At 59.1% G+C, this 21307-nt stretch overlaps 3 protein-coding genes across 3 annotated transcripts; 1 reads left to right on the top strand and 2 right to left on the bottom strand.

Moving 5' to 3' along the window:
- The first annotated feature begins 2895 nt into the window (after positions 1–2895).
- On the top strand, positions 2896–11985 carry LOC117646277. The gene is made up of 3 exons (XM_034387118.1): positions 2896–3126; positions 10054–10188; positions 10942–11985. The coding sequence occupies exons 1-3, from the start codon at positions 2896–2898 to the stop codon at positions 11032–11034; spliced, it is 459 nt and encodes a 152-aa protein (XP_034243009.1). The 3' UTR covers positions 11035–11985.
- Positions 11986–13659: 1674 nt separating this feature from the next.
- On the bottom strand, positions 13660–17674 carry LOC117646001 (dynein intermediate chain 2, ciliary). The gene is made up of 12 exons (XM_034386604.1): positions 17559–17674; positions 17072–17221; positions 16578–16992; positions 16238–16506; positions 16035–16163; positions 15793–15937; positions 15245–15406; positions 14905–15161; positions 14598–14778; positions 14296–14524; positions 13970–14203; positions 13660–13856 (listed from the first exon to the last, which is right to left on the bottom strand). The coding sequence occupies exons 1-12, from the start codon at positions 17589–17591 to the stop codon at positions 13676–13678; spliced, it is 2385 nt and encodes a 794-aa protein (XP_034242495.1). The 5' UTR covers positions 17592–17674; the 3' UTR covers positions 13660–13675.
- A 222-nt stretch (positions 17675–17896) lies between these two features.
- On the bottom strand, positions 17897–20941 carry LOC117646457 (probable cytochrome P450 6a13). The gene is made up of 8 exons (XM_034387392.1): positions 20656–20941; positions 20334–20556; positions 19976–20263; positions 19598–19895; positions 19457–19524; positions 19138–19359; positions 18791–19042; positions 17897–18714 (listed from the first exon to the last, which is right to left on the bottom strand). The coding sequence occupies exons 2-8, from the start codon at positions 20554–20556 to the stop codon at positions 18530–18532; spliced, it is 1536 nt and encodes a 511-aa protein (XP_034243283.1). The 5' UTR covers positions 20656–20941; the 3' UTR covers positions 17897–18529.
- Between the last annotated feature and the right edge of the window lie 366 nt (positions 20942–21307).

The following is a 21307-nucleotide window of genomic DNA, read 5'->3' as shown; positions in this document are numbered from 1 at the left end:
AAAAAAGAAGAAAAACATTCATGTAAGTGCTCGGGACTTTTTGACATTTCATTTTTTTACAGTGTACTTGAGTCCCCAGTCAGCCCCTCTGCCCGTGGAGCTGCACTGTGCGACTACTGCCTCGCTGCCGCCGTCCAAAGATCTCGGCTCGAAATCTTCCTCGAAATCGGATGAGACGACGCGCGGCGGCGGGAGGCGCGAGGCGCGCCCACGCAGCAGACTGATTCCGCGAGGGTCGTCTTCGTCGCTCTGTCTCTCTCGCACCTGCAGGGGACGCCGCACGGGTGCGAGAGAGACAGAGCGACGACTCTCGGAATCAGTCTGCAGTCTGGCGTGGACTTGGATGGCGGATCGCTCGAACCGCATCGTATTTGCTCCACATTTGCATTCATTAGTCGAACGAGCGCCATTTCGCGAGGCGAAACGCCTTTCTCTTTTCTTTTTTCTTTGTTGCTTTTTTTTTCAGTGCTGTGGTGGCGGTGGTGCTGGGTGCCGGCGGTGCGATTCAATTGAATGCTGGCGGACCAACATTTTGGATCGTTGAATGATACGGTTCTTACGAAAGCATAGCAGCCGTGGGAATGCGTGCGTGTGCGCTGATATTTAAATTGTTCTCTGTGCCGGTTTTCGGATTCAAGTGAAAATATCCTTTATTATGCCAGGTAGAGCCCAAAAACAAACTTCAAAGTGTTCTATTTATTATGCAGGGTTCTTTTTTTTTTGTTTTTTGGGGGAAGGGGGACGACGGAAGGCGATGATTGGACAACGCGCCGTGCACCGGGGGAGAAAGCTTTTGGCAGGCAAGGCAATCTGATTGATGGCGTGGCGTGGCGCTGCGCTGTGGCCTTATGGCGCTATGGCCGCTTCATCAGCACTAATGTGGAGGAGAAACAATTTCCGGCTTCCCTCCGCACGACACTGCAGGCCGCTGCCCGCCCGTCGCCCCGTCTCTCTCGCACCACTGCGGACCCTGCGGGACGCCCCATGAGCGCGAGCGAGGCGGAGTGAACGAAAGCGCGCTGTTCAGAATCAGCCTGCTGCCCCCCCTCTCCCCTTCCAGTGTGGAGCCGCCGCATCTGAAAAGGGAGTACGTTCGAGACTCGTCGTCGACGACATCGTTGTCGTCGATGTTTGTCTGTCGACGTCCGCGTTTCCTTTCTACCAGCCAATCGTGAGCGCTGCCGCCGCCGCCGCGCTTCTAATTGACAGCACAGTCGACGTATCCCAGTAGAACAGGCGTATCTGTGGAGCGACCGCAAGAAAAGGCGGATCTGTGGGAGGCCCAAGAAGAAGGGCGGATCTGTTTTTGATACCGCACAAAAAGGGCGGATCCAACTTTTTGGTCGATTTTGAGATTTGTTAAAAATACGTTTCAGAAAGTAAGGATTTTGTATAGTCTCAAAAAACCGACCAAGTGGATCCGCCCTTTTTGTGGTATCAAAAACGGATCCGCCCTTCTTCTGGGCTCCCAGATCCGCCTTTTCTTGCGGGGCGCTCCACAGACTACGCCTGCTTCTCGTGGATACGTCGAGGCGAGGCGTGCGAGTCCGAAGAGTCACCCGGTCGCGCTGTCTCCCTCGCACCCCTACGGCCCCACGGCACGCTCCGTGAGTGCGAGAGAGACAGAGCGACGCGGCCGCTCAGTCCGCAGGTCGGCACGACTCGGCACGACGCTCGACCGCCCGGGCGCGCCCCACCGAGAGGGAGAGCCGAAGAGGCCGCCTCCCTTTTTCGCTGTATCTGCTCGCCGGCCGATTCCGAACAGTCGCTCTGTCTCTCTCGCACTCGCGCGGCGTGCCGCAGGGCCGTAGGGGTGCGAGTGAGACAGCGCGACGGGCCCAATCGCGCCACTGATGGGCGCTATTCAGGCTCGTAATCCACTCGGGCGGGGAGCGCCACGGCCGGCGCGCGGCATTGGCGTCGTGTGACGTACGAGGCGCGGGCCTGACCTGGGGTGCCGCCCTCGCCGTCGACGCCGTCCTGCAGACTGACTGTCGTCGCCCTGTCTCTCGCGCACCTACACGGGACGCCCCATGAGTGCGAGAGAGACAGAGCGACGAAAGCGACTCTCGGAGGGAGAGCGAACGCGCGAGACAGAGCGGGGCGCGGGGCGCGGTCGTGGACGCCCCCTCCCCGTTTCGCCTCGCGGCTCGTCCGGTTCGTCACCACCGCAGCCGTTAGGAAATAAATGGCCTGGAAGTAAGAATGCGAAGCGGCCTCTCTGACGCGGCGGACGGCGGCCGGCTCCCAATGAGGTTCGCCTTCGCCGCCAGCACGGCCAGCACGGCCAGCACGGCCAGCACCGCGCGCCACGGAGAGCGGAGATGGCGTGTTTGAATGTCAGCGCCAAGGGCCCTGCCCGCCCTGCCAGCCGCTGCGGGTTAAGGGCCAGAAAGCCCCGACGCTGCAGTCGATGACGTCATCATCAAGGCCAGCGAAAAGAAAGAAGCTTCTCTTTTTCTTAATTTGCGGACGCAGAGTGCCGCGGCGCCCTTGCGACCGGAATGAGACTGCGTTGCATGGAGGCTGTCCAGCCCTGCTTCGAGCTGGGGATCTGAAAATGCGCGCCGCGCTGCCGGGGGCGAGGGGGGGGGGGGCAGGTGGCGGTGGAATGGCGTGTGTCCGCGAGCCGCCCGCGTTCGAAAGTCCCGCGCCGCGCGCGCTCCAGTGCGCAGGCGCGCTGCCGAGCCCGGCGGGCGAGGCGGCGCGGCGCGGACGCTGGCTGGAGCCACAAGACATAAAGCGACCAGGGTGCGCGGCGCGCGGAGACAACGCAGGAAGGGCCTGGCCATGACGGTCTCCAGCATGCTGTCCAGCACGGTGTCCGTGGCGGCGGCGGCGGTGCTGCTGCTGCTGGCGCTGCCGTCGGCCACCCCGAGGCCCGCGGCGCCCGACATGGGGCTGCTCAAGAGCCACGCGGCCGACGGCCTGGGCCTCGGACTCGGCAACGGCCGCTCCGGCCTGGCGCTGCCCTTCGTCGGCCAGGACGACGACGACCTCCCGCTCGTCGGCAAGCGCGCCATGCAGGCCCTGGGGCTGGTGGGGCCCGCCGCCAACCTGGTGGCGCGCCAGGACCTCGCCGGCCAGGACGACACGGACTACAGCAGCCGCTACGACGAGTACCCGGTGAGTGTCCGTCGAGCGGAGGTTCCAAGTTCGTTTGCCGGGGTAATTGGTCGACGAGTGTCTCGCGGGGTTTCGCCAAGCCGAGGCCGAGGGGCGTCCCAGTCCCCGCGCACCTCGGCGTGCTGCGTGTCGGGGACCGCCGCCTCCCAGCTCCCTCCGCGCCGCGGGCTGCCCAGGCGGAGCCCCTGTAATCGAGCAGGTAGGCAACCCGCACGGCGGAGGTGCCGGGACTTGGCCTACCCTCCAGGCGCTAACCGGGGTCACAATCCTGTTACTGCATCAATCTGAGTCCCTGCCCTGCCGTGCCGTGCCGTGCCGTGCCACGCCGTGCCTCGCCACACCACGTCACGTGCCGCCCCCGCCTCCACGCCCCCGCAGCCCGACACCGTGGTGGATCTCTTGAATGGAAATGTTTAAAAATATCGCCGTTTGGTCGCGGTGGTGATGGTCTCGAGGGCGATCGCCGAGCTCGCCGTGCGGCCGTGGCGCGGCGCGGGTCGGAGTGGAGCGGAGCACACTGTTTACTCTCGGCTCAATCATTCGCATTTTCGTTTCATTCGCTTTCATTCTGCAATAATTATATTCACTTCCACGGATCACATGGACGCTCTCCGTTTTATAAACATCCCCCTCCCCGCCGCCCTTCGCCCCTCGCCCCGGACATGGGACGCACGGTCACGCACACTCTCTTGCAAGCAAACACAGACACTGTCAGACGCACACAGACACACACAAACACACACAGACACAAACAGTCAAAAACATACAGCTCCTATCAAACGATTGATCAGCAGACGACATTTTTATAATGTCGCTCATGTGCTTAGGTGCGGACCAATTGTTTTTGAAACGCTTCCAGTGCGAGTTCAAAGTAGAGGATAGGTGTTTTCGGTGGAATTATCCCGTTTGCGTCTGAGTCTCTGTGTTCCATGTGGGTCCTGCCCCTGCCGATGGCTGATGGTCACCCCCAGAGGCCTCCTGCTGCCCCTATGCTGTCCGAACGACCTAGCACACCCCCGCAGCCACCCTCACTCCCCCTCCTAAAAAAGGCAATCAGACCCAAAATCAACAATTTTCTAAAGTTGCGCCAACCAATTCTGCCTCTATCTGCTGTGTGTGCCGCTGCATTTTTCATAGTGGGCGGTGCGTGGAGCGTGGGCGAGCCGCGGCGCGCGGAACCACGCCTGGGAAAACTCGTGGACGTCCGGGGAACCAGGGGAGCGGAGCGCTCTGTCTCTCTCGCACCCCTGTTGCACGCCTCGTGTGTGAGAGAGACAGAGCGACGAGAGCGCGGTTGGGAATGCTGGCGGCGCGCTCCACGCTGTTGCGCGTTGTGCGTGCCGAGGGCCTACCTGGCCTGCCTGGCCCGGTCTGCCTGACCCACCGCAAGGCGAAGGCGACTGAGAGGGCGAAGGCGGAAAGCCGAGCGGAGAGCCGAAAGCCTAGCCAGCCTAGCCTAATGGCGGGCAGTGGCGCTGCAGTCCCCGAGGCACCGAGGCCCCTTCGAGGTCCCCGACGCCCCGAGCGAGGCCCTAATCGCGGACGCCCCAATCCCTGCCTCGAAGTTGCGCTGGCCGGAAGTGGACTACCGCGAAGAAGGAATAAACAAACTGGGCTGTTGCACAGTGGGCCAGAAGACCGGTGGAGGCGGTCAAGACTCTAAACGCGTTTTGAGCTCCAGAGTCGGTGAATGGGACTTTTTTTTGCGAATTCTGCCCAGGCACCCCGCGCCCCGCACTCGCTCCGCTCAAGACACATGGCTGCAGCGCACCGATCTTGTTTCAGGCACGTGCCCAAATTTATATGTCTCCTTCCCCGGCTCTCTTTTCCTCTTTCTCGGCGCCCTCGTTACCGTTAACAGTGGCGGAGCCGGGCCAACCTTCTAAATCAAGCCAAGAGCATGGTCCAAGCGATTTTTCTAAAAGACGAGCTGATGTCAAATTTGGTTTATGCTTAGACTTTGAACCCCGTTTGGTGGCGCGCCTCCCCGTGGGCACCAGCCTCCACCAGCGGAGGGCCTCGCCCCGTGCCCCGCCTACCCTCCTCTGCAAATAAAATTAATGGCAGGCAGCGCCGGCAGCGCCTACAGGCGGCGCCCTAAACTCCTGGATTGGCGGAGAGGCCGCCCGCGCCGGACAGCCCCTGCGCTGGCAGGCAGGCATACGGCGACGGCCGGGCAGCCGGGCAGGCAGGGCTGGCAGGCAGGCATACAGGGATTAGCATGGGGCTCAGCTACGCTCCGGGGCCCCAGCACTTGAGGCAGTCCCGTTGAGAGGAACATTGACGCGGGGCGGGGGTTGGCCGGCGACTGCCGGCGACCGGGCACAGTTGATTTAGCAGCCGCGTTGCGCGCTGAGCCGAGAGGTGACCGGGCGGGCTGTGGGGGTGCGGGCCTTGTGCCGGCCCCAGCGCCCAGGGCCGGGGGCAGCCGGGGGCAGCCAGGGGCAGCCAGGGGCAGCCAGGGGCGGCCGGGGGCGGGACACGACATGAACACGTACGTAACGGTCGCCACCCGAAATACCCCCGGGCAGGCCGGGCCAGGCCACAGCGTCGTGTAGTGGTGCGTCGTACTTCGTGTGGGCCTTGCCGTTGGCCGGGGGCGCCCCATTCGGCCCCATTGCGTCTCGCGGCGCCGCAGCGCAGCGGGACAGAGCATCGTTGGGGCAGACTGGCAGACATAACCCTGGGCTAACTTTGAGCCAGTCCACAGTTGGGCCAGAAGACCAGCGGGGGCGGTCAAAATTCCGGACGCGTTTTGAGCTGCAGAGTCGCTAAATGGGACTCGAATCGAGCGTGTGACCCCACCAATGGACTGCTCTCCGAACGAGGAATCCATTGGTGGTGTCACACGTTCGGTTAGTCCTGTTTAGCGACTCTTGAGCTCAAAACGCGTTTAGAGTTTCGACCGCCACCACCGGCCTCCTAGCCCACTGTGCAGTCCGCGAAAACGTCAACTCGCGACACCGCCCCGGCCGCGCCGAGAAGTGGGTCAGGCATTACGCGTGCACGCGCCGCGACGCGCCGCGTCTGATTGGCCAGCCCGTCGGCGACCTCGTCCTCGTCGCCCTCGTCGTCCTCGCCCCAGTTTCCGTCAAATCATCGACTCTTGAATGCGACGCGCCAGAAATGGCCCCCGTTACCGCACCGCGCGGCACCGCTGCGCGAGGTGACGTCACGCCGGTGCACCTCGCGGTTCACCGAAACACGAGGACGGCGACGTAACTTCGAAACGTTTCGGAGCGGCGTCCCTCAGTGGCCTCCGCTTTAGAATGCGTATTGTATAGATTGCAACTGCCTCCGGCACGAACCCCGCCCCGCCCCCACCCCCACACACGCGCGCCCACATTTGCTATGCATCCATTCCGAGAGGGCTGATAACCCGGCATTGTTTCTGTGCGGAACCTCTCGACAAACCGCCGTCGGGCCCCTCGGCCTCCTCGACGTGCTCGACGACGTGCTCGGGGTAATTTGGCCAGAGTGCGCCGGAGCATGCGATACGCGGCAGTCATCTCGAGTTGTGTCGTTTTGCTGTGTTGTTGTTTTGTTTTCGCGTTTGTTTTCTCAATCTGACGCTTGGCCTGCTGCTGCTGCGCGTGGGCGTGGTGGGCGCGGGGCTGCGGCTGCCTGCGGCTGGCACGCCGGGGATTAGTCCAGCCCGCCTCCCGAAGAGCGCGAGCAGCATCCGCCAGAAATTTGTTATTGTTTTCTCGGATGGAAATGTAACGATGCGGTTCCCACCGCGGTTTCCGGACCGCGCTCCGAAGCCACCGGCGGCGAGGTACAGTGGGCCAGAAGGCCAGTGGAGGCGGCCAAAACTCTAGACGCGTTTTGAGCTCCAGAGTCGCTAAATTGGATTCGAACCGAACGTGTGACCCCACCAATGGATTTCGACCACCATTTAGCGACTCTGGAGCTCCGAGTTTTGACCGCCTCCACCGGTATTCTGGCCCACTGTACGAGGCCGGCGGCGGCCGCTCAAGAAGTCGTTGGCACCGCCAGCGCCGCGCGGGGCGTGGCGGGACGTCCACACCGCGCTACCCTACCCGTCGACACTCGATCCGACACGCCATCAGGCTTGCCATCAGGCGTCCCCGCGCCGTCGCCGCCAGACAGCGCGTCTCGTGTCGCGTCTCGCGTCTCGACATCCGCTTCCGTGCGCAGATTTCTTTTGTTTCGTTTCCCCATTTTTTCATTTTTTAAAAATATTTTTGGTCTGTCGAAATCCGAGGCGCGCGGCACCTCCCCCGAGACGGCGTTAATCGCGTGCTGTGGCGCCGCGGGGGTGGACGACACGCGTGGAGCGATTCGTCGCGCCCTCTCCCTCGCACCCCTCAAGTGCGAGAGAGACAGCGATGACTCTGCGGCCGCCGTAGTCTCGTGGGCTGCTCGGAAGGATTGGAAGTCGGGGGCGACTTCGAAAGACTCCGAAATGGACACAGCAGCCGTGTCGGCACCGTCGGGGCGTCGGGGAGACACGCCCCCGCGACGCACCAGGGCCCCGTAATGCCCGCGGGATTGCACTTCATCCCCCGAGCCTTCCTGACATTTTGATGAGGCGGGGCGGGGCGGGCCAGAAGGGAGTAATCCCCTGCCGGTAAGATCGCAGCCCCTCCGTCCGCGTCACCAAAGGCGCCTGCCTGCTGGCCCTTCTCTTCCTCTCCTCGATATGAGGGACCGACCGTCAACGCACTCCTAGCAATGCGTGCGCGGTGCGTCTGCCAGTGTGTGCGAGAGAGCGACTGCCCGGCCGCTGATTGCTCCACATAGTTGGCCTACTGGCTGCGGCGCCGCCCGCACGGCCCGCTGCCCTCTGTGCTATTTTCTTCATAGCGCTGGAAGGCGCGGACCCACGGGGCAAGCGCGGTGGTGGTGTCACCCACCTCAAGGTAGGCAACAAGTCGGGCATTGCCCCTGTAGCCAGGCAACTTTCGTGACCCCCCCCCCTGAACCCGTCTCTGGATCCACCCTGGAGTGCTGCAGGCCGGCGCGCCGCCACCCCGATCATACTGCCGGCGTTTTTGATGAATGTGCACACGCCGCGCCGCTCCTCGACGTACGGCGGGGGGCTGTTTGACACCAGCCCCCTCTCCCCGGGGAGTGTCTATCCATCTGTCAGCGACGCCCAGCGACGCCCAGCGACGCCCGGTCACGGCAGACCACTCTATCCCTCCCACTCGGCGGCGGCGCAGCGGCTCGCGCCTCCCAAGCCGCCAAGTGGTGCTTCGGGGAAGACCGCCACCGCCGCCACCGCCCCGCCGATGTTCGCGTCGCCGCCCCGCCGCTCGACGCCGCCGAAGAGGACCGCCTCCGCCACTCTCGCGGGGTGTTTCCCCTCCCTCTCCTCCCTCTCTTCCTTTCAGTGGGTGCATTTTTAATAGCAGCCGTCTGAAAATATTATAAACGTCGTGTATCCCATTGCTTGGCGGCGGAGTGGCGCTCAGTGCGGCGGAGTTTGACGCGTCGACGCCTCGCTGTGGCTGCTGTGCGGACTGCTTCCGAGAGTCTTTCTCGTCGCCCTGTCTCTCTCGCACCCGTAGGGGGCGTTCATGAGTGCGAGAGAGACAGGGCGACGAGAGTCTGCGGGCGGCCTGGCGGCCCGGGGCGGACAAGAAGGATGAGCGGCCGGCCGCCCAGTCGTTTGTCGCAGCTTTGCCGCTGTCGGGCCTGTCGTGCCGATGGACGGTCCGTGGACCCCGGGGCGGCGCTGGGGGCGGCCCTGTCCGACATTACAAACTACTCTAACCATTTACCTTCCCATATTTTTATATTTCGTTTTTTTTTATCGCCGCCTTCACGCGGCTTCCTCCGGGAGCAACAACCCCGAGTGGAACTTTTCCGGCCGAAATAAAGAATTGATGTGCCTTCGCTTCGCCCTAATCTGTCTTTCTCTCGCGAACGCTTGCTTTTATTGCCCACTGGTTGGTTGTAATGCCAATCCCCCTCGCGGCCACGCGGTCCTCGACACGCGGAGGTCTGCGCGCAAGGAAACCGCACGGTGTGTGTGTGTGTGTGTGTCTGTCTGTCTGTCTGTCTGTCTGTCTGTCTGTCTGTCTGTCTGTCTGTCTGTCTGTCTATGAGTGTCTGTGTGTGTCTGAGAGCGTGTGGAGTGTGTGGAGAATCGGTTTCTGGGCAGTAGCAGCAGGCCGTGGGAGAGGGGGAGGGTGAGGGGGTATCCTGAAGGAGTGGCGGCGGGGAGGGCGGTGCTGAATGGGCCATTTTAACAGTGGGGAGGAGAGAGGGCGACTCAACTTTTGCATTATGGCTGACTAACGCGTGCTTACACTCCATGCACCCCCGCGCCACCCCGCGCTCGGCGCCCCCACGCCCCCCACGCCCCCCACGCCCGGCTCGGTCCGGCAGTGCCGGCCAGTGCTGTGCGCAGCGCGCCCCGGCCGCCCCGGTGTGTGTGTGTGTGTGTGTGTGTGTAGAGACCCGAGATAAAAACAGAAATAAGTGCGAGCGGGATGCCATGCTCCCTTTGACATGTGCGGCGTGCGGCAAAAATGTCGGTGCGCACTCAGTCCGTGACTCAGTGACTCAGTCACACACGCAGCGCCCCGGCCGTCCCGTCGCGGGGGCGGCTGCGGGCCGCGGGGGCGTCGCCAAACCAGTCGGACCCCGGCCTCGGCTTCGGCTCATGGCGACAGATTGCCTCATTGAAGTCGAAACAAATCAACGGGGTGTTCTGTTTTCTCTTCTTTTTTGAATCGACGAGGACTGCTTCTCCGGGTGGCTGCGAGGAACACAGGCTGTGCCGCTGCGCGGTGCTTTTCCGGCGCTGGTTTGGTCTTTTTGGCGGCGGCCTCCACGCCCGCCCACCGCGACGCGCCGCGACGCCGTTGCCGCCGGAGATGACGACTCTGCGTCCCGCTTCCTGATTGATTGATTGGTTCCTCGTCATTCTGATTGCCTCCTCCTTGTCTCCAGATGATCGTGCCCCGCATGGCCCCGGAGAAGCGCTCCGCCATCATGCTGGACCGCCTGCTCGGCACGCTGGAGAAGGCCGTCAACGGGAACGCGCCGGCCCGCGACGGACTCAAGGCCGTGGCGCCGGACGACAGGGTGAGTCAAGGCCGCGGCCCTGCAGCAGCCTGCAGCTCTCTCTGCCTCTCTTGTGTGTGTGTGTGTGTGTGTGTGTGTGTGTGTGTGTGTGTGTGAGTGTGCTGATGATGCTGCCTGCCTCGGCGGGGCGGGCGGGCCGTCTTGGCGCTGCTGGCCCGTTAAATACGGTTAGCACATTATCACTAATGGCCCGAGGGCTGCTTGGGGCTGCTGCCGATGGATGGAGCGGCGGTGGACGGAGAGGTGACGACGCGGCGCTGCGGCCCACTGTTACTACAGAACACGCAAAATAGAGGTGGTTGGCACGACGAACCGCGGCAGGTTTGATAGTACTCCAATGCCATGGAGTACAACAACGACAAACACGACGCGCCTCTCGGCCACCCGGCCGCGGCCTTGCGAGTCCCAGCGAGGCATCTCTGGCGCGCGGACACGCACCGCCTTCCCTCCCTCTCTCACTCACGCTTCTTTGAGCGCCACGCCACGCCACGCCTCTGTGTGCGCGAGGACAAAGGGCGAAGCAGCATTCGGGTACAACTTTAATGCACACACTACAAAAACAAAAATAGGCCCAAATAGGCCCACAATGTAGAATAGAAGACAGCTGAATAGAATCGGGTGATGAAAATAGGGAGGCGTTCAGAGTGCCGATGGTCCAGTGAATCATAGAAGCACTGTTAAATTTTTGCAAAAAAAAAATCTCCCCCCAAATATGTAATTGTGTTAAGTTAAGAAATTGGATATTTTTTGCAGATGGACCTCCACCGGCGGGGCGGCAACGCCAAGGGCCGCGTGTACTGGCGGTGCTACTTCAACGCCGTGGCCTGCTACCGCCGCCGGAAGTGAGGAGGCGGCCTTCCAGGGCTCTAGGACTCCAGGACTCCAGGACTCCAGGACTCCAGGACTCCAGGACTCCAGGACTCCAGGATTCTAGGGCTCTAGGACTCCCAGGAATCCAGGACCCTAGGATTCCAGGACTCCAGGCTGGTGGGGCTCTTCTCGTCGACGGGCATGTCGCGTGCCGCGCGGCCGGCGGCGGCCTCCCTTCCGAGCCAAGCAGTCGTTTGGTCGCGCCCCCTCACTCTCGCACCCCTACGGCACGCCCCACGAGTGCGAGAGAGCTACCGGCGGCCCCACTGGCCCGGACTCGCTCGCGCGCACCGCTACTCATTAACGCGCGGCCGGTCGCGCCGGACAAGTTTCGGGTCAGCGAAGACGGAGAGAGACGAATACACGATCCGCGACAGACGCCCGAAGACAGGAGGACAAGACGGAGACGGAAGACGGCCTCGCGGGAGGAAGTTTGCAGTGCTCCTGCTTCGGTTTCGTTTTCGTCGCTGTGAAAGTGTGCGTTCTATTTTTGTAACTTCCAAGTGCTGCCGGCGATCCCCATCCCCGCCGTGTTCGTCACCATTTGCTTTTTTCGACAAGTCTCTCTTCATTACTGTGGTTCGACGTTTTGAATTATTTCTTCAACTTTCTTCATATGGTGGAGTTACATTTGTAGCATGGTTTCTACTAAGGACTTCGTGTTGTTTGCAAATCCTGGCGGGATTTTTAGGGCGCGTTTTGTGATGAGTACTTTGTAATCATCTGATAAGTTATATCCGCAAGTATATTGAGGAAGACTTTTAAATCGAGTCTTTCCTGCTAGTTCCTAATTCTTGAGATGTAAGAAATATGGTCTCTGGGTAATTCTTATATTCTATAGTACATTTATGTGACTTCAGTAACTACACCCTTTGTCGTCGGACTGGAATGTGGCAAGTGATGTAAATACACTTTGAGCTCGCCTAACCTTTACTTTAGTAGCCCGGTGTATACTCGTATAGCAATACTCGGTAAATACTAAATACTCAGGCAGTGCGTCGTAAGCGCTTCGCGTTCGCACGGATTCACAACCACACGCTGAGAGTGACTGTACTTAACTCGCAAAGTTCTACGAAAACTCGCTGGAAAAAAGTACACTTTCACTCAGCTTCATCCTCGTCCCGAGCAACGCAAGGGCCTAAGCGAAAACTAGTGTTCCCCACCCCCACCGTCGCACAGTGGGCCAGAAGACCGGTGGGGGCGGCCAAAATTCGAGACGCGTTTGGATCTCCAGAGTCGCTACACGCGTTCGGCTCGAGTCCTGTTTATCTACTCTGGAGCTCAGAGCGCGTCCAGAGTTTTGGCCGCCCCCACCGGTCTTCTGGCCCACTGTCACTGTGCGACGGGATGACGTCACCATGAAGTGCGGCGCTTCTTCTTCACTGTGTTTTGGTTTGGTGTATACTGTGTGTTTAAACAATTGTAAATTTAAAGAAAGAAATTAAAATAATACTATACAGGCTGAATAAAGAGTAGTTGGAAGCGACCCCCCGGTGTTACTTCTGGACCCTGGCGGCGAAGGATTAGCATAGCATCAGCGTGGTCCCACGGCAGGCCAAGGAGGGCGCGACTGCCTGGCCCCGTGGGCGGGGCGGGGCGGGGTGGGCGGGTGGGGCGGGGTGGGGCGGGGCGGGGCGGGGTGGGGCGGGGCGGGGTGGGGCGCGCGGGGCAGGGTGGGGTGCCACATTTCGGTCGCTGACAAATGTGGCCGCGGGCAGCCCGACCGACGGACCGATGGGCCGACGGACCGACACGGCTGGGGGCTAAATGATGAGGCGGGGTCGCTCTTTGGCGTTCTAATTGGCAGTGTAGGCCCTGGAGGCCGGAAGCGACCGCTCCCCCGCCATGTCTCGGTAAAGCATCCCAGGATGTTGTCGGGGCGGGTGGAGCGACTTTCAAGTCATTCCGATTAACCGCCGTGTGGGTGCGTCGCCGCGAGCTGCCGATCTCCGGAAAGGACGGGCAAGTCGAAAAAGTGGGCGGGCGGAGAACGGAAACGGAGCGCGGGGACGTCGCAACAGTGCCGAAGGCGGCGTCCGCAGTGCGTCGTCTGTCGGACTGCTGGCTGTGGGCGCGCGCAGCGCGTGGCCCGGCCTGGCGTCCTGGCGGCCTGGCCCGGCCTGGGCCCGGCAGGGGGTCGTTAGCAACTCTTCACTCGCCATCTCGACGGCCATCGCCTTGACCGCCAAGCCGCCACGTGTCGCTTTGGACGCCCCCGCGGTGCGGCTGCCTTCCGGACCGCGGCCACGGCCAAGGGTAGTTATCTCAATCGACGACGTGGTGAAAAGAAGGAAAGAACTCAAAGTGACCGACCGCCATTACGAAGAGAAACTTACTTTAATTTACTCCGCCATCCGGCTCGTCAACTTCGAAAGCAACTCCAGCGCAACTCGGCGCGAAGGACAAGGCGTGTCCACCTGGGCGCGCCGGGGGAGGCGCCGCTTTGTCCCGGGGATCGCCAAGTTTTCAGGGATTACAGGGCGACTGCAGGCGGGATAGGCGCCGAGTTCACCGGGCAGGTAAGCCGGGGGCTCGGCCTCGCCGTCGTGCACCGCGTTGTCGCATTGCTCCGCGTCGTCGCCGTGCTCCGGGTCACCGAGCCCCTGGCCGGCCTTGCCTACTCGGGGGGCTGGTCCGTGTCGGCGGGCCGCTGCAGGATGAAGGGCTCCCGGACCAGGGCCAGCAGCTTGTCCATCTTGAGCACCTCCAGCTCGTGCGGCGTCAGGTGCGCCTGCTTCTTCGTGGCCTTGGGCTTGACGCGCAGGTTCGGCGACAGCTTCAGCGATGTCACCGTCCCCCTGTTTCCAAAAAACAAATTCATTAATTAATCGGACATCCTGTTGTTTAGCGGCCCACGACGTACGGGCCTTGATGCTGGTATAGCCGTTAGCGCTGAACAGCCTTGACGCACCGTTCGTCGCCGACCACGATGATCGGGTGCTTCTTGTTGAAGGCGAGGCGCGTGAGCCGGTTCTTCTTCCGGGACACAATGTTCTGCACGCAGATGGGCTGGTAGCGGCTCACGTTGAGGTCGTAGACGTGCGCCTTGCCGTCCAGGGTCACGGCCGCGAACACGGTGGACGAGTACGGCGCCCACTGCACGTCCCCCACCGAGCAGTGCAGGTCGAACACGAACAGCGGCTCCCTGCGCGGCGCGGGTTCGAATACCCGTCGTTTTTATTTTTATTTCTCTTTGCTTTAGCTGGCTTTAGCAGTACCATTTGGCTACAGACTCACGTGCGACCGTCTTCCCAGATCTTGATGCGCCAGTCGGCCGAGCAGGTGATGAAGATGTCAGGCAGGTAGTAGTTGAAGTGGATGCGGTGCACGGGCATGTGGTGCGCGCCGTACGACAGCAGGTACATGGACGTGTACTCCGTGCTGCACTTGAACACCTGCCCCTCCTCCGTGCCCACCAGGAACACTTTGGGGTTGGTGGGGTGGAACGCGATCGCCGTGCCGCAGCCTGGAAGAGAAAAAAAAACAATTATTTTAAGACGCGGTGTTGGGATTCGAACCCGCAGTCGCCAGCCGCCGACCGGTGATGGTGAGGGTGGTCCCGTCCGGGCCGGCGACGGGCGCGCTCCGCTCCAGGACCAGGGAGATGACGGTGGTCTGGTGCAGCGTGCTGGACGTCAGCACCCAGTTGAACACCTGGCCGTCGTTGGACACGGAGTACAGGTTGAGCTCGCCGTCGGGGGTGTCCTGGCCCCACGTCACCTGGGGAGGGGAATAGGGGAGGCTGGTAAGGACTGAGTTTTGGCCGCCTCCACCGGTCTTCTGGCCCACTGTACTCTGATCCTGCCGTGAGTATAGGCTTTCGGGGACGAGCGAGAGCGGCCTCACCTGCCACACCATGTCGCAGTGCTTGTTGTGCACCGAGTCGGACCTGAAGACGGGCTCCTGCTGCGTGGAGGACAGCTGCAGGTCGTACACGGCCACGCTGCCGTCGTACAGCCCCACGGCCAGCAGGTTCACCTGCTCGTGGTGGAACTCGGCCGTCATCACGGAGGACGTGGTGTGCAGCACGTACTCGGGGTACGACGGGTTCTTCATGGTGAACACGCACACGGCGCCGGTCGGGGACTGCTTCATGAACTCCACTGTAAAATCATATTCAAATAAATGAAAAGAAGGCGGGGCTGGTGATTTTTTAACGCACGGCGCAAGGTTAAATGGGACTCACGGTAGCCCATGGTGACGGCGAACATGTCATGGTAGCGCGGGTTCCAGCAGATGTTGGTCACGTGGAACTTCTTGGTGGGCTCGTAGAAGAACTTCCAGAGCGGCAGCAGCGTGCCCGCGCCCTCGCGGAACTCATCGGAGCCGTCCTCGTAGTAGCGGCAGTCTGCACCGAGACAGAGAGCCAGGGTGAGGATGGGCAGGACTGACCGACTTGTCTGAAACGGGTGGTCGGGACCGCGGGCAGGACTTCCGGACGCTCGGTGGGACTTACGCAGCGAGGCTGCAGGTGTAACCACGGGCGCACTGGTGGACCAAGTGGTGGACCAGGACCTCCAGGACCATGGCCCACGACGGAGGCCGCTGGGGGTCGCGGGGGCGGGGCGGGGCGGCGAGCCAGCCTGCAAGAATCAAGTGTGCATGTCGGCGGGGCGGGTGGCCGGGGTGGTGAAGGGACGTCCTACATGGTGGCCTACATGGCGGCCTGCGTGGCTGCCGCGCCCCGCCCGCCACGCCCCGCCCCGCCGACCGTCTGCCACGCCGCGCACTCACCCTTGGCGATGTCGTCGGACGTGTTCTGGTTGAGCATGCGCTCGATGGTCTTGGCCGCGCGGATGGAGCGGTTCAGCGACGAGTTGGGGTTGGTGCGCTCGTCCAGCTTGCGCTCGGCCTGCCGCCCGAACTGCTTCGGCACCGCCTGCAGAGACAAGGCGCCGCGGCGCACCGCGTACACCGGTCAGCAAGGACCAAAAGCCAGACGGAAATGGAACGAACTAAGTGCCGTCAAAGCGCACCTTGACTTCCTTCTCCTTGCCGGCCTGCTTGTCCTCCCAGTCCTTGGCGTACGCGTCGTAGATGATCCACTGCATGACCTGCTCGGAGAACGTGTCTCTCGGCGGCGGCTCCGTCTGCGTGCTCAGCGTCTGCGGGCAGACGGCAGCATCCGCGTCAGGTGTCGCGTCCCTCTGACACGCCCTACGCTCGCACGGCGGCTTACCCTGTAGGGGTTGTTGTAGGTGAGCGCGGCGCGGTCGCAGAAGTTGAACTGGTTGGCGACCTTCTTGACGGGCCGGCTGGGCAGAGCCTCGGCCGCGGCGTCACCGTCCTCGGCGCCGTCCTCGCCGTCCGCCGTGGAGGCCTCGTCGCCCTCGCCGGCCTCGACGCCGGCCTCGTCGCCCTCCCCCGCCCCCTCGATGGCCTCGGTGCTGGCGTCGGCTTTGGCCTGCCCGTCCCCCGCCTCGTCCTTCTGGAGGTTCGTCTCGGACCCTGAGGCAACCGAGCCGCATGAACGGCGTCCGGGAGAAACACGAAGAACACGATGAGGTGGGCATAGGTACCTTGAACAGGAGCGTCGCCGGCGCCGTCACTCAAGCTGCCGGCGTGCTCCTTGCCCTCGCCCTCGCCTTCGCCGTCGCCGTCCCCATCGCCCTCGCCGTCGCCCTCCTCGTCCTCCTCCTCGTCCTCGGCGCCGCCCTTGCGGCTCTCCTTCTTGACGGCCTTGGGCACCGCCTTGGTGACGGTCATGGTCTCGGCCAGCGTGATGCGGCCCGCGCTGCCCAGGTAGGCGGCCTGCTCGCGCGCCTCGGCACTGTCGATGTGCAGGCACGTGGACGGCATGTCCAGCACCAGGACGCCGGCCGCGGGCACGGCGCGCTGCACGAACGCGGCATCCTTGTGCGACCAGATGACCAGCCCCTCGGACAGCTGCGGCGTCCGGATGGTCAGCACGCGGGCGATCTCCTCCTTGAGTTCCTGCGGGCGGAGGGACAGACAGTCACAGACACGCTCTGCGCCGCCGTCGCCAACGTGTTCCAGCTCTCCCTCGCCTTACCGCCTCGCTGAGCTCCAGCTGGTCGTCGGGCTTGATCAGGGTCCTCGCTCGCCCCCAGTTCTCCGCGTCCTCGAGGTCCACGCGGGACCCCTCGCCGCCCTGAGTGCCATGCAGCTTCACGCCGCTGGCCTTGTTCTTCAGGACCGAGGTCTGCGCAGAGATGCAAGCGTAGCGTTACGTGAGAAAGAAAAGCAGCGGAGCGCCTGCAGTCGTGGCGTAGGCCAGCCCGTCGAGCGCGCGTGGCGGCGGGTTGCCTACCCACGGCTACGCGGGCGCTGACGGCCTGCCGCCGCGCTGCTCTCCCCTAGACGCGTTTTGAGCTGCAGAGTCGCTAAACAGGGCTCAAACCGAACATGTTTCCCCACCAATGGATTGCTCTCCGAACGCGGAATCCATTGGTGGGGTCACACGTTTGGTCCGAGCCCCACAGGTCTTCTGGCCTACTGTGCGACATACTGCCACTGGCGCCAGAGCCAGAGCTACTCACCCCCGGCCGTAAGACCGGCTTGGAGCGCGGCATTGCCGTTGCTGGATGCGGCACGACGGCGCGGCACTTATGTGCAAAGCAGCATAACCACGATGGCGATTTGCGCCCTGGCGGGCTCTGCCATCAACAACTCGATCAAACGTGGCGGCCGCCGCGCGTTGCCATGGAAACGCCGCGGAGTATCGGCGCCCGCAGAGAGTGCGCGTGTCCATACCCCGCGCTTGTAGCGGGAGAGTATTTCCGGACCAATGCCAGTTCGGGTGACACTTTCACGTCAGCGAGCGAGTGTGATGGTTTAATTTGCTTGGAGAAAAGGGCGAGATACAACATAAACCAGCTTTCAATATGTGTTGTTTGTCTTTATTGTTTTTGGGTACATAAATTTTCACTGGACTTGTCTTTGGTCTAGTGTCAAAAAATCACAGACAAATTACAGTTCTCATAATACAGATCCCATGGTTTGAAAGAAACCAAACTTGTTTACTACAATATCCATTGTAAACATCGAAAAAACTAAAAACTAGCAAAATTTGAGTCACTGGCTAAAAAAACAGTTAGCCACCTCCTCAGAGGAAAAAATAGTTCAAAAAGTTGCCTGCCTTGAAGCAAGGGCTGGAAGGCAAGGCAACACACAACCACCCACCACAGCAACTTTGGCAAAAGGAACATCTAATGGCCTTGCTGTAAAAAGGAGAGGCCCATGGAAATTTGAGCCACATCTGAGGCCCTAATCTCATGTCTGGTGCAGTGGAAACAACACTAGACATAAAGCTAGTAATTTAAAGAGTAAAAAAATATCAAGCATTGTACATAATAAACTGGAATACTTTCCAGGTGCTCATTTTGTAGGATGATTACAAATACTGCTATACGTCAAAATTATCAAGGCGATTTCAAGGATAAACTAGAATTGAAATACAATTTCTAACCCTTGAAAGGATTGTGGCTAGACAGAAAATTTAACTACAGTACTATGATGGAGATGAAACTTCAACCAAACGTTTTAGATTCAACCAAACGCCTTTGTGAGCTTTCAGCATCATACTGAATTTACTGTACGTATAGGGAACCTCTGTCTTGCCACATGGTTCGACTTTGAAGTCTTGAAGCAAGTAAGCCATTGCCATCTTAGTGGATGTTAAAGCAAACCGAGCACCTGAATGAAACACATAAATAATTAGTTGATAAAAGACAATTAAAACTGATTTGATCTCACACATTTTGATGCTTACCAATACAATTTCTTGGTCCAGCACCAAATGGAAGGTATACATAGGGTGACCTCCTCGCTTTTTCCTCAGAAGAAAACCTCAAAGGATCGAACTTGTCTGGATCTGGGTAATACTCAGGGTCATAATGCAATCCCATGACTGGTATGGTGACGCTGGTCCCGGGCTCCAGCTTCAAGTTAGTGTCAGGAACTGTGTATGCAGCAGTACACTGACGATCCATCCTTGCAACTGGTGGATGTTTTCTCATAGACTCTGCAAAAATAAAAATTTTAAAAAATGAAATAATTATCTCAAATGATGACAAAAATAGCTGTTATGATAGTTGTAAACTCAATGTCTTTACTAACCATGTATAACCATATCCAAATATTCCATCTCCTGAACAGCTTCATAGGTGCATTTCCCTTGGTGTTTTTCCAAAACTTTGAAAATTTCCTCGCGGAGCTTTGATTGGATGTCAGGATTCAGTGCCAATTCATAGGCAGTGAATGCCAAAACTGTGCTTGAAGTTTCAAAGCCAGCCAATAGGAACAGAATTGACTGAGCAATCACAATGTCTTCTGTCAAAACTGCACAGCAAAAATAAAAACACAAGGCAAGACTCAAAACTGCTCTGCTGAAAAACTGGCTCTTTAATTTGTTGAAATAAATAGCATAAAAAAGTACCTGTCTTTTTTCCATCAGCTTTGTCAGCATCGGCAGTGTCAATCATTAGCTGCAAGAAATCATTCCTCCTGCACAGGAAGAAAAAATGTAAAGAACACATGAGGACAGGAAGCTTTACTGAGAAGGTTTAGTTATACATACCTAATTCCATTTTTTATTCTTTGAGCTTTGGTATCCCGCACAACTGATTCCAAGAATTTAGCTACGTCTCGGTTCAAAAATGACAGAGGGAAAAAGCGTGCCAGATTAGGAGCAAAGAGTAATATTGAGAAAATCATGATTCTCTCATAAATTGGTACATCATTGAATTTGCCAGCAAATGCTGCAAATTCGGCATCAGGCGTTGTAAGTGAATCACACTGAACTCCAAATGCACATGATGCAATAACATCCATAGTGAAACGGCCAAAGAAATCTTTCATTTCCATGTCACATCCATCTACATTAAAAAACAACAAATCAAAATTAGTAAGATGACTACATTTTGAAAACTGTTGCCTCAAGCCCAGCCATACAAACCTGGTTTGTCAATTGTTTTTTCAAGATATGAAACCATTTGCTTGCCAACGTCCGTGACAAGCAAAGACATTGCCTTAATTTTGCCTGATGTGAATGTAGGGGTTAGAGTGGCTCGTACTGACTTCCAGTGAGCCCCTTGCAGGCTTATAAGCATGTTGGCAATAGAAGGCCTCTGAGGGAATCGCAAAAAGGGACGATCCACAAAATGGTCAAAATCTCGCACCATGATGAGGCGAATTAATTCAGGATCACGGACCATCAGAGTTGGACGTCTTCCCTCGTAAATGCCTGTCAAATAATATTTATATATGACAAAAATCGTATTTGAAGAAAGTAAAGGGGAGGGCCGGTGTTGTACCTGCTATTTTTTCGCCAGGGAAGGCAAAGTACAGTTCCTTCTGAATTTCATGGAATGATTGCTGGAAAAGCACTCGCTTGCGTATGTTGCCAAAGAAGAATACAGGAGGGATGTGCTTTACACCATGCTTCCGCCAATGAGAAAAGTTTTTGGTCCCATGCCAGTAGAGCAGGGCTAGCAGAGCAGGTACCAAAATGTACCATTGCAGTATCAAGTACAGCATCTACAAAAAAAAATCTCCAATTAGAAATGTTAAGGTTCAAGACACCGTTTAGCCATTGTATTATATAACTAACACATCACTGTACTGATAATGGCTCACCTTGTAATCGGACGACAACCAGGGGGCTACCGCACCGCACTAGATAACTGCCACTTATAAGGCACAGGAGCGACTGCGCGAGGTTTTTGACTTGGAGGCCGGTCTGCTAGTTCATGCTGATAGCGAGGTGGGGGTTGATGCTGGGTGACAACGCAAAACTAAAGCTTGAAGTCAGATCCTAGATCACGCACGACCGTCCGCTTCCGTCGCTGAATGAGATGACGAGGTAAATAAATGCAAAAAGGATGTAATCAACGACGTTCGGAGCGCTCGCCAGATGGCAGCACCTATCGCTAGTATGGCAAACTTCCAAGCACGCTGTTCTTTGTCGTCTGCTTGTGCTGACACTTTGCGTTGGAAGGCCTTCTGGTTACATGTACTTTGAATTTGTTTCCGTCCGGAACACTTACGGTCCTAGTGACACTTTGCTACGTTTACACACTGCAAGATCGCACCATTTAAACAGATTCCCCACGACATTTACGTAGAGCTCACGGGAGATTGACTATTTCCAGCGTAAAATCTCTACCACCGTGGAGTATCGCCACCGTCCGCACTTCTCCATGAGCGAGCCCGCCGCAGATACTCCACGACACCACGGCCATCCTCCATCGCTGCCCTGCGCCACTGGTGCTCCGTCACTGCTGCCAAC

This window comes from Thrips palmi, unplaced genomic scaffold (genome assembly GCF_012932325.1).
Source record: "Thrips palmi isolate BJ-2018 unplaced genomic scaffold, TpBJ-2018v1 HiC_scaffold_19, whole genome shotgun sequence".
In the NCBI taxonomy this organism is placed as follows: domain Eukaryota; kingdom Metazoa; phylum Arthropoda; class Insecta; order Thysanoptera; family Thripidae; genus Thrips; species Thrips palmi.
This window is presented reverse-complemented; position numbering and strand designations above follow the sequence as displayed.